Source organism: Falco peregrinus, chromosome 3 (genome assembly GCF_023634155.1).
Source record: "Falco peregrinus isolate bFalPer1 chromosome 3, bFalPer1.pri, whole genome shotgun sequence".
In the NCBI taxonomy this organism is placed as follows: Eukaryota; Metazoa; Chordata; class Aves; order Falconiformes; family Falconidae; genus Falco; species Falco peregrinus.
In genome coordinates this window covers 13593247-13605594 of record NC_073723.1, presented here as the reverse complement: position 1 = coordinate 13605594, position 12348 = coordinate 13593247, and the positions used below count along the sequence as shown (strand labels likewise).

Sequence of the window (12348 nt, the reverse complement as noted above, 5' to 3'; positions counted from 1 at the left end):
CAGCGAGGACATCCTTTTCCTCTTAACTCCGGTTTGCACATTCAAGGGAGGATGATTTCAGGTGTTTTGGGTGGGAGGATGAGTAGAAGGAGCTGGTTCAGTCCAGGGGTGTTGGGAGGAAGGCTGTGGGGAGCTGGTGTGTATGGGGCTGGGGCATGCATCCCTCCATGCTCCTTCTCCTTTGCCCAGGGAACACTGGCATCAGGAAAGCAGATGCCAGAAGATCAGAGGAAAGGCAAACCAGGCAGGAATTGCAGATGGCTGTAAAATCATCTGATGATGAAGCAATTTCCCTGCCAAAGGGATGCAGTGTGGTGAGTCTGGGCACGAGAATGCTCTTCAGTGCCTGAGTTTGCCCATGCTTGGCGCTGTGTTGCAGTTGGTAATTAATCTCAACACACATCAACACACATGGTAATCATCTCAACACACAAACAAAGAGGCTCAGGCACAGCAGAAGCTGGGGACCCCCATAACCTAATGGGAGAGAAGGTGCCCAAGCCACTAGTGAGCCGTCATCCCGAAAGAGCACAGGGTGGGGCTTAGGTGCTGCTGAAGGACCAAATGCTTTATGGTGGCCACATCACCAGAACTGGTGTTTATGAGCTTGAAGTGCTGTTTTGAGCTGAGCAGGTGGTCAGGATGAGTCTGCGTAGCTCTAGGTAGTAGCTGGGGTCTGCAGTGGGGCTTGGGGGTCTGCGCCTTCCCCGCTGTGGATTTCATACCCAGGATAATATTGGGTTTCTGCTTGTAAAGCCTGAAGGTGACACACAAATTGGTGGGGTAGTAAATAAGGAGGAGGACAGGTTATTATTACAGAGTGAGCTGAATTGCTTGGTTAAATGGTTACAATTTAAGAAAATTCTCTTTTAAGACTGGTAGATGCAGGAGGAATTAAATAAAAACACAGGCTCTCTGTGCAGGAGGGATGGAGTGTGGGTTTGGAGATGACGTTTAAGGACAAGTGTGGGCAACAGTATCAGTTTGTGGGGTCTCAGTGGGGGTCTGCAGCCTCTGGCCTTGGGATATAGAAAAGGGGAACTGGAAAAGGAGTGATGCGGTCTGCATGTGTGGAGCAGAGCCCGCTGTTATTCTTCAGTTGAGAGGGTTCCCAACCTGCAAGAGGAGCCTTGTAGTTTGGGGTCAGAGTGGTAGTTTGAGGCCACTGGTGCTTTCTGAGCACCCTCCAAAAAGCCTGTCCATGCAGCATAGGGAGAGCAAACTGCTTCCAGCCAGGCATCCCAGCTGGGAAGGGTGGGCTTGGTGGCATCCTTGTTGTGTTCTCCATCCAGGAGGGCAGAGCTGGAGGGAGCAGGGGCTCCCCTACCCCTCCAACACCCGTTTCCAGGTAATGGGCTTTTCCATATTTCACCTTCCAGTTAAATAGCCTGTGCTGGAGCCTAACTGGCCTCCCCGCGCTAATTGTAAGCAAGTGCACCAATGCAAACCATTCCAATCGAGTGCTAATTTAATTAGAAAGCACCCATTTTAGTTAATTTGTTCGAGAAGATCACTGAAAACTCCTGGAGAGAACAGATGTTCCCCTCTCCCCCGATGAACATTCAGGGGTTTGTAAATGGCTCCACTCAGCCTTGTTTAGGAGAGAAAAGAGGATTTTATAGCTGCAAACAACCCTTTCTGTAAACATTTTACAGCTCTCTGCACGTTTGAGTGACGATAAACCCCTAGCAACTCGGCGGGCTGCAAATTTGCGACCATACGGCTATCATTTTATTGTCATATTTCACGGTCGTAACGTTAATGGAAGATGCTCGCTACAGTCTTTTTTAACGGCTCCGCTGAGCACGCTCAAACGCTTTGGCTTTGGAGGAATTCACGGAGGTGCAGCGCTTCTGGGTTTGTTTACAGCTTTCACTTCTGGAGGAATAACTTTGCAAATGCAAATCTCCCCCCTTCTCTGCCGGGCTGGACCAGTGCTTGAGAGCCACCCCCAACAGGGCATGTGACTGTGGGGGTGGGCAACCCCTTGGTGCCAGATCCTGATCCAACCATGCCCAGCTCCTGGAATGTAAGAGAAAGCTGGTGCTGTGAGCCATCCAGTTGGATGTGGCCAGACCCCCTTGGCTGCACTGAGGGTCCCATGGGGTCTCACATCACCTGTAGTATCTCCTTTAACCCTACTTCTGACACCAGCTCTTTGATCTAAAACTTATTTCAGCAGCCAGGTGCGGCAGCCAACCCTTTTGGTCAGTGTGAGCCAGCAGCAGAAGATGCCCTGGCGCTTTCCAGAGAGCATCTGTGTGGTTGGGGATGAAGGGCTAGGACATTATCCTGGGATAACAAGAGCTGGCATTCACTGTCAGCTTTGATGCTGGCAGGACTTAGCGCAGTTCGCTTCTCTTGGTAGGATCGTGGAGGAAATATTTCTGTGGATAAAATACAGGGAACTGGTTTGTCTGTGTGGTCACAAACATCTCCTTGTACAGCCTGTGCTCCAACCTCAGTCGTCTTGATGGCATTCACTGAACTCGCTCCAGTATGTCCATGTCCTTCTGTACTGGGGAGCCCACAGAGCTCCAGGTGTGGTCTCACAAGTGTTGGATGTTTTCACAACACTACCAAATTAGCCCAATCCTGAAAAGCGCTGCTAATGAAGCATTTAATGCAGACCTCAGTGCTGAACTCAGACTTTTTCATGGTAAATCTGAAGCCTTTTGTTTATCCAGGGGAAAATTTTTTTATATAGTTTTCTCTTACTGATCTGTTATCTGTTATGCACCTCCATGGAGAGTCTGGCTCCATCTTCAACCACCTTTAGGTAACTGAAGACAAGTAGTTAAAGACAGCAATTCCCCATTAGTTTTCTCATCTCCAGACAGGAACCCCCTGGTTCTCTCTTCTCTTCCATCCAGGTTACCTTCAGGAGGCATCTGAGCCACCTTGGACTTCTTTGAGGATCTTGAGTCCTGGCTGGTGGGGAGCTGAGGTTTTGGCCTTCCTGGTGGGGCTCGTTGCCTCTTTTTGGAAAAGGCCTTGGCCATGATGAAGTCAGGGGCTAAATGCTGCACCTGCAGCCGGTCCACCTCCCTGGCTTCTTCTTTGGGTGGGACCACATCCATGACCTCTTCTTCAGGTGGGGTCACCTCCACGGCCTCTGGATCTCCCACGACTTGGCTGAGGGCAGCTGTTCTGTCCCACACAGTCTTCCCAGCCTTTCTGCTCCTCCTCTGTGTATTCCTCCTCCAGGTTCCCTCCATTGACTTGTCATTGACAGCACCACCTTTCTGAGCAGGGTCCTGGTGCGTCTCCTGCACTGCTGGTGGGGGTGTTATGGCTCACTGTTGTCAGACCTCTCTTGGAGAGCTGGTCACTGGAATGGACCTCTCTTCCTCAGAGTCTGGCTAAGGTGCTGGAGAAGCTCTTTCCTGGGCCTCCCAGCTTTTGAGGAACCTGCTTGAAGGTCTTGGTGCCTCACCCAAAGGCTGGCAACAACTCTTGACTCCGCCGTACCTTTGCTTGCTCCATGCATCCTGGGTGCTCACAGCAGCAAGAAACCCAGCAAGCTGTGGAGCCAGATCAGTGGACCATCTAATAAGGGCTATGGGACAGTGGATGGTTAAGTGGCTTGTGACATCTCAGGATTGCTGTGATGTGTGGCTGGCTTGGTCACCTGCCAGGTTGGGAAGAGTGAGGGGGTTGATGGGCTGAGGACTGCTTTTCATGTGGCTTTTCACTTGTGGAGAGCCAGGGAACTCTGCAGAGCTGCTCCTGGTCCTCTCATAGGTTCCTGGGGCAGATCAGATTGATGGGAGATGGTTACAGATCATCTGAGATCTTTGGTCACAGTAGTTTTAGCCTCTGCAGGCAAGGGCAGCAACTGAAATCTTTATGCAGAAACAGGGGTTTTAGCAGGATAGTGGTGTGTGCCTCAGTTTCCCCATTTGCTATATTCTTCTAATTAGCAGCAGCTCTGAAGCTTTATTGGCAGTTTGTGGGTGGCTTGAGGCGCTGCAGGATGGAAACAGCTGGGAGGGTTGAGGGAGAGCCAGGGATGAGTTTAGGTATGAGAGGAGCAGATAAACCATCTCCTTTGTGTTTTGGGGGTCTTTCCCTTCAGCTCTGGGCCATTTTCAGATCCAAGTCCAGGCCTTAGGATCATAGGATGGAAGGGACCTGGGGAGGTCATCAAGTCCAGCCTCCTGAACCTGTCCAACCTGAACAATAAGGTCCAGCTCATCATCCAGGTAGGAGATGGCAGGAGTTGGTGGAGGCACTTTGATGGTGATGGTAAGAGCTCATGAGAGTTACAAGACCTCCCAGATCCTCAGGAGATGATACCAATGGGACAAGGAAAAGTTAAGGAGAGGAAGGGCAGAAGGACACCAAGCCCTGAAGTCTGCAGGGAAAGAAAAGGGAATTAGGAGTGTGCTTGATGTACCTTGTTGTCCTTACATCAGTGTTACCATTGCTGTCTTTCTCTGAGGCACTCTAGTCTCACAGGATAAATTAACAGGCTCCACATCAGGCAGCAGGAAATCTCTGTCTTCCTTCCTGATGGTACCCATGAACCAATCCCTGCCTCATAGCTTAACAACCTGGAGGGCTCCAGGACAGTGTGGACCTTGGTGGTACCTTCCCATCTCTTCTCCTGGCATTTGGCAGATCTTTCTTGTAATGGAGAGGGTGTTCCATGCACCTGGCAGGTGGTGATGGGATGTTCCTGTGCTCATCCTGATCTCCTCCTTTGCTGTGTTATCCTGCTGCAGGTGAATGCTTCCTTCACCAGCTTCTCAGCCAATGCCACGCTCCATCAGGCATGTAGGGAGAGTTTAATTAGAGAGCATCAAAACTCTTTCGTAACTGAATTAACAAACCTTTAATAGAATTGCTTTTTCTAATGCAAAAATCTGTTGAGCTGCAGGTAGCAGGCTGCATCCACCCCTTGGACAGGACAGTGCCTAGCAGTCTAATTGGTTTCCTCTTAATGGGCTGGATCTACTTGGGTCATTAGCAATTGCATCTTCTCCTCCTGAGTCAGCAGGTCCCTACAGATTTGGGGGCTGTTTGGTGAGTGTCTCTGCAGCGGGGTGGGTTTAGGTTGCTTTCATACACCGTGGATACTGGTTTCAGACATCTTCTTGGTCATGAATGCTTCCTTCCCAGCCCAGAGAAACAGGTAGACTGATACTCAGGCTGATGGACCTCACCAGAACTCCTTGGTGGACCTTGCGTTAGATGCCTTGTATCTGGCAGCCCTTGCCTCTGTTTCTCCATCCTTTCATTTTCATCCCTTACTAAAGCCCTGATCCTGCTGCAGAACACCACCAGGTTTGGGGTACCATCAGGCTGTGGGGTAGTGCAGATAACATGGCTGTTGTTGAAGGCTGGAATTGGATCGCCGCATGTCTTGGTGGCTCTGGGAAGGTCCAAAAGTCAGAAACTTTACTGCCATTTAACTTCCTTACTGCAAAGGAACCAGTGTAGTTGACACTTCCAGTAAACCTGGTGAGTGCAGTGACTTTTTCTAATTGGGCTCTCGCTCTGAATCAGAATCATCATTTCTTAGCCCACAAAAGGCTGTTGGCAATACTGTTCTCTGATTTACTTTCTGCCTGGACTGAGCCGCCTGCACGTTTGCAGTCCTCTTCCCTGATTGATTTGCAGGTGACTTTCAGACCTGCCAAGTCTCACTCCTTTGCCAGGACTGAAATCTACTTCTTCCATATTAATTTGTTACCCATTTTTTAGGGTCTTGTCCACCTGTGGCAGAGAGTCTGTAGACCAGGGCTTTTAGACTTGGCTCAGGATTTCTGAAGGCCCCTCTTGTTCAGCCTGCGGCCACTTGGCAGCCATGTTGTTCCCCCCCAGGTTATTTAATGACCAAAAAACTGAAGCTGGAAGAGCCCTCCCAGGTGGTGAAATCCCGTCTTCTTCAGGGTAAACTTCAGCTCACCAGTAAAAGACAAACATGGTGTTCACCACGCATCATCAAGGCCATGTCAACATGCACCACCAGAGCACAAAACATCTCTGCCATGCCCGACGAAGCCCCACTCCCACCACTGCAGCTCATGGCTAGTGTTCCGATTGCTTTTTTCCACTTAAAAGAAGGAATTAAGGAGAAGAGACATGGAAAGAACATCCTGGCACAGATACCCTGCTCTGCAAGCATGGCAGGAGACAGGCACTACTAGGCAGCAGTGGGACATCACCCCCAGCCTGTCTTCGCTTCGAACATCCTAGTTAGGAAGCAAGAAAATATCTGAGCATTTTTCCTTCTGGACAAAGCTTCTCATGACATCCCAGCCTTGATGCTTCCCCCATATGAGGGGCAGAAGGTCTGGGCGGAACAGCAGCAGGGTGAGGTTTTGGTGCAGGTTGTCTCACCAGATGGATTAATGCAGGATCGAGCCAAGGAGATCCAGCCCCCCAGCTGCTTTTTCTATATGAAAAATAATTTGTGGAAAATTCTGGGGCTTAACCCTTGCCATTGACCTTTCCATCCTGCCTTTGGTTCTTGGGCTTTATTTAAAAATATCAATAATAATTTCAATTTATTTTTTAAAGGCATCTCCCAACCTACGTTTCTCTGGGAGCTGACTCAGTGAGTGCTTTTGTTGAGAAAGGAAAAGCCATTTCCAAGGCAGATTCAGCCTCTGGGCTTCCCCAAAGTGGTCAAGAAGGGGTTAAAGTGATATTTTTCCTTTGGGAATGGGGGAAAAAAGTGGTTTGGGGGGATAGGGAGATTTCTCCTCACAGTGTTAAACTTGGAGCATCCGGCAGGGAGATGCTGGGATGCATCTCGGTGCTCCGAGCCGTCAGGTGGAAACTTTTGCACCCCCCTTTGCTGTGTTAATAACCAGAGCATTAGCTGGCTGGTTGTTAATTGTAGCCACCTTGTTAGCCCGCTCTCCTTTTAGAAATGGGAATATATTTTTTGTTCGGGGCTATTGCACACAGTCAGCTCTCAGGGAGGAGCAGGTGGTTGCGGGTATCATGTCCCACACGAAGCCCCTTCCTGGAGCCTGGCTGGATGCAGGAGAGGACGAAAAACACTCAGGAGAGTGATGGAGACCAGACATCCATCAGGTTGGAGGTTGGTCAGGAAGGAAAAGCATCAACATAACTGGCTTTCCCTCCAGCAAAGCTTTTTATAGCTGGCTGGTGGAGTTTGGAAAGCTGCAAGCAAGCCATCTTCCCGTGCATCCCCTTGCTTTGGGGCTTGGGAATCTTCCACCAATGATGTGGGGCAGTCTCCAGCTGCCTCCCACCCTCACAGCTCGGAGGGGAACAAATTTATTTAAACCCTCATCGATCAGGAATGGTGGGCAGGGAGAGAATCTGAGGACAAGGATGAGACCCTCCTCCTTTCATCCCCCATCTGAGGGGTTTCCCTACTTTTCAATCCCTTTAAAAAAACCTGTATCAGCATCAGGATGAAACAAATTTTGTTTTAACTTTCCTGTCAGCTGCAGCTGGAACTGCTCGGCTCGGCAGCGTCTGGGGGAAGGCCAGGTTTTATTGAAAAATATAATGGTGCCACCTGAAGCGTGATTTACTGCACTGTCCACTCCTCGGACTTGATAATATATTTCTATTAGATTTCCTTCTTTTCCCTCCCTTCTCCTCGTGAAGAGTGGCAAGTTTTTCCATCTGCCTGACACCTTCTTAGGTTTAGGCAAAATAAATGTTGATTTTCATCAGGAGGAAGAGCGCTGGAAGTCCTAATTCTCCAGCGAGGCTGACAAGCTCAGCAAAAGCTGCCCGGCTTTCGATGGAGAGCTTGTGATCCAGCCCTGGTTCTTCTCTTTGGAAGCAGTTCAATCATCGTAATGAAAAAGGGGCTTCTTAGCCCGGCTTTCGCTAACTAGAAATTATATACCTGGTTCCTGGAAGATGGATTGCATGGCTGCCGAAATGCAGGGAAGAAGCCGGCGGGGGGAGAGAGTGAAGGTACACAAGATGCGACCCAAGATTGATCACGCCATTTGCAGGATCTCCCATGCACAAAAGCAGAAAATATATTTTCTTTTGCTGGGGTGGGTTAAGTGACACCCCCGTTTTGTCCAGGTCCCCCCTGCCTCTGGTTTTCATGGTGATGTGGGATGCAGTGTTTGCCCATCCCCACTTGCTCTGTGGGGTGAAGCATCCACTGCTCCATGCTTTCCAGGAGCAGCATCTCCCTCCCTCCAAGGTGAGAAACTGGACTGGTTTAGTCCTTTTACAACCTCTTGTGGTTTTAATTCATTATTGCCCTCCTCAGTTTTTTGAGGAATATGTTGGAAATCAGACATGGATGCTGTGAAATCATCTCGGCTCCGTGCAACCCTGTACTGAAGTCAGGAAGCTAATTACAGTTGATTTAAAAATCATCCTTAATTTTTTTTCTTCTCTCCAAAAAGAAAGAAATCTATTTCTACTTCTGTAATCATATTTGCGTTAAATCGCAAAGCATGGGTTTTGTGCCACTGCATGTATATTAGCTAATGAAGTTTTCTCCAGCTCATCCAGGGGAAACTGAGCTGTTCCCATCGTTCCCATTGGACTGGGGCGGCGGTTGCTGGTGGGGCAGGAGGAAGGAGATGCTAATTTTGACCCCTTGTGGTTGATGGATAGCAGCTCTGCTGGACCCTAACTACAGCAACCAGGGTGGGATTTGGAAATCCCAGGCTGGAAAAACCATCTGGCTCAATGCAAAAGAAATACTTGGGGTCAGCTGGAAAATTAGAAGGGTGGTCAGAGGCTGAGCAGGGTGTGATGGGCATCTGCTTGGTGGTGCCGTTCCCCAAAGCTGAATTTGGCTGCGTTTGCCAGTGACTAATAGCTGAGTCCATCATGGCTGCTGTGCAGCCCTCTGATGTATGGGTGTTATATTAAGGGTGGAAAGGTGCTAAATGAGCCCTCTTTATTTTACATAAATTAGCTCAAAAGCTATGTATCACTGCCACTACGGCTTAGGCTCTGAGCAAGTTTGTTTACCCAAGTTTAAAAGCAACAAAAAACTCTTGGTGGCTCCCTGTTGTTGGATGCTGTTTGGGCTCCTCACCCCTCCTGCTTCCCCTGCCCCCAAACCTCCTTCAGGCTTTCAAGGCTGCTTGAAGGTGCCCATTGTACCACATCTGTGTTGGGCATCATTGTTTGGGAGGTGCGATGCGGGGTGCCAAAGCTGGGGTTTTGCAGAAATACGGTTAAGTTGTGTGGTGCTTATTCATCTGGAGAGGGTTTGGGCTGTATTCCCTCCATCTTCTCCATGACCTTCTCCACCTGCTGTAATCCCAAGTGAGAGGGGACTTTTCCCACTAAACCTCATCACTCAGCAAGCTGTGGGTCCTTTTTTCTGGGAAACCTTCTCCTTTTCCCATCCACATTCATCTCAGTGTCTTCTTGCCCAAGTGGCCACTGCTCTCCTGCCCAGTCTGGTAGGTAAGACCCCATGAGCACCTCTCCACATACTTCAGCAAGGGAAAATAGGAGAAACTCCAGTGTTGTGGTTGAAATGGAGGGGGGCTTCATGCCATCCACCCCAGTCCATGGGCTGTGCCTGGATTTGTCGTGTGAAGATGCCACCTCCCAGAGGCACTTCACGGAGTTTTGACTCTGTATGAGCATCTGGGACCCGTTTTGGGGGAGACACAGTGCTCCAGCAAGGAGAAGTAATCACCCAGCACATCCTGGGGGGACGCTGGGGGTGGCTGAAAAGTTTGATCCCCAAACCTGGAGTGGCCAGAGCACCAAGTATGAGTTAACCTCTTGCTTGCCAGTGCTCTGCTCTTTCCTGCTCCAGCCCAGCCCCAAAGCAGGTCATGATGCTCACCTTGTGCTGCTGTTTGGAGGTTGACTACTTTTAAATTTCTTTTTCACCCATAACTTGGGGGTTTTGCAGCAGACTTGCTGCTCTGCGCCAGGAAGGGACCTGCAAGTGCCTCTGTCCTGTACTACTTCCAGGGGGCTGAGGGTGCTCAGGGATTTGGGGAATCCCAGCATCCACCTCCATCCCAGCAATGGCCAAGGGAGACATAGGCTCTGGACTTGCAGGGAGACATGTCCCCACCCCAAAGGGAACAACTCTGCACCAAAAGGCAGGGGAAAGGGCTGCAGGGCAGCAAGGCCAGGCTGAGCACCAGATTGGGGACACACGTGTTCCCACCAGCAGGCTGGCAGGGTGGTGGGGGAGCCACAACCATGGCTGTGGGCTTCAGGATGGGAGGCACAGAATGCAGTTAGGTGCACTCATTTATTTTTCTACATTTGCTCACTAATTAACCCTTCTTGTTGGCGGCACTGTGCCCTCTGGGGCAGCTTTTACTCCCTTTTCCCACTGTTAAGGCATGAAGCACCAGGACTGCAGGAGCAGCAGAGGAGCTCAGGATGCTCCTGTGACCCAAAGGATTTCCAAGGTGACCTGAGTCAACCTCAATGACTTTCTCCTCTTCCTTTCTTCTCCCAGGCAATGAGAAAAAGAAGAGGACTTTGCCACCGTCATCCTTGCGGGACTCTGAAAACGCACGTCTGGAAGAGGGCGGCAGAGGTGAGGCTGGTGGGTGCTAGTGGGGTCAGGTGCAGCTGGGGCAGGGGACCACCTACATCCCTGCTGCCTTTGCCCATCTCCAGTGTGTTAACCAACCACAGTCAAGCAAGGAGAAGCCCAGGGGTGTCCAGACACATGGTACCCCCCTCCCACCATCACCTTTGCCTTTCCTCCCTCCAGGCAAACAGCTGCAGATCAAGCCCCGGCTGTAAGCAAGACCCGATCAAGCGGCAGCTGACCAGCTCAGGAACTGCAGAGCCGGGCATGACCTGGCACCTACCTCAGGATGCCGTGGCCAGATGCAGCACCCCCTTCTCATCTTGCTTTTCTGGGACATCATTTTGGCAAGGAGACGGATGGCAGCATGGGGAAGCACCACCTGTTGCTGCAGGGGAGCAGCTTTGTTTGAAATACATTAATTTGACAATAGATTTATCTTTTCAGCCAGTGTATTGAAGGCAAGCCCTGCCGTCAGGCTCCCTGCATGCTTGCAGAGCTAGGAAGAGGCTCCCATCCCCATCGGTCCACTCACAGATTGTGGCTCTGCTGCAGTCCCAGACACAAGGTGATACAGGGACCTGAGGAGCTTAATGCCATCACGTGACATGCCTGCATCCAGGTCAGCCACTATACTGGGGACAAGTGTGGCCAGTGGTTGCAAGTCACTGTGCTGGTGTGTAACAGGGTGTAGAACCCCAACTCAGCTCAGCCCTGATCTCTTCGTGCCAAGAGACCACCTGCATCCATCCCGCTCTATCCCTTTGCTTTTGGGAGATTTCTTGGAGTGGAGCTATGTGCCGAGAGCATCCCTAGTGGAAACGTGTGTTCGGAGCAGTGCTGAGCTCCCATCAAATGCTCCTGCAGCATGTCAGTGTCTCCCGTGGCCAGTTGCACCCTGACGCCCACCTCTTCCCATCCCAGAGGGGGTTTGGTCCCCCCTGGGAGACCCAAACCAGCTCTTACGGGTTTTTTTTGGAAACTCCCAAATCTAAACAGGAGCAAAACACAGGGGGAGCTTTGTGCCGAGTACTCCCAGCCATGCAGCTGCCAGCACATTGGGTTTTTGCATCTGTGGGTACAATTCCCACAGGGATTTCGGAGTGGTGGATGCTGTTCCCCCACACGGATGAGGTCCTGGGGACGGCTGCAGGACTTCCCTTTCCCAAGAGGTGCAGAGAGTCAGGGTTAGCCATGCGGGGTGGCAGGCTTTGCTCATCCACTGCCCTGAGTCGCAGCTGCAGGGAAAAGGCATCAGCAGGGATGTGGGTGAGCCCTGGGGCTCCCAGGGGACCCAGCACCCAAGTGTGCTCAGCAGTGGGGTGGGTGGTAGAGCTCGGCAGTGGGCTCAGGGGCACCACGGCTCTGGCAAGGGGCTGATGGCTGCGTTTTTTCCCCCTGCAACTGGGTGGTGTGGGACCCCACAGGGGTTTCCCTTCCCTAGGTGACCCCCTTGGGTGTTATCACCCCACATCTACAGACTGAGATGCTCTCCCCGGCTTGTGGAGGTGGATTTATCGCCTGGCTCACATGACTGTGGGCACGGCATGCCACCAAAGGTGAGACGTCATTAATGCCTGTAACCTCCCTGGGCTCCTGTTTAGAGATGCTGCCCACTTCTGAACCAAGAGCTGGCGTGGGGGTTAGTACCACTTGGAGACCAGTTTGGGGAGGCCACGTCCCCAGCATCCTCCCAGCCATTGCAAGGACCAGCAGGTCCCCCACTCCGGGGCTGCACTCATACCCCAGCGTGTGTACAGTGAGCAGTTTTTTAATAAAAACTTCATTGTCTCCGTTGATGTTAAATGTCTTTTATTAACCCATGTGTTTTGATATGTAAATAAAGAGTTTCTTCCCTAGGA

The 12348-nt window shown here is 50.9% G+C and overlaps 1 protein-coding gene across 1 annotated transcript in view; it reads left to right on the top strand.

Annotated features, from left to right (window-relative positions):
* The window catches only part of ZC3H3 (zinc finger CCCH-type containing 3), a 186882-nt gene extending 174534 nt beyond the window's left edge, over positions 1 to 12348 (top strand). The window contains exons 12-13 of the mRNA XM_055798664.1: positions 10409 to 10489; positions 10670 to 12348. Coding sequence (XP_055654639.1) covers positions 10409 to 10489; positions 10670 to 10701 — 113 coding nt within the window. The 3' untranslated portion in view covers positions 10702 to 12348. The remainder of the gene's footprint in view (positions 1 to 10408; positions 10490 to 10669) is intronic.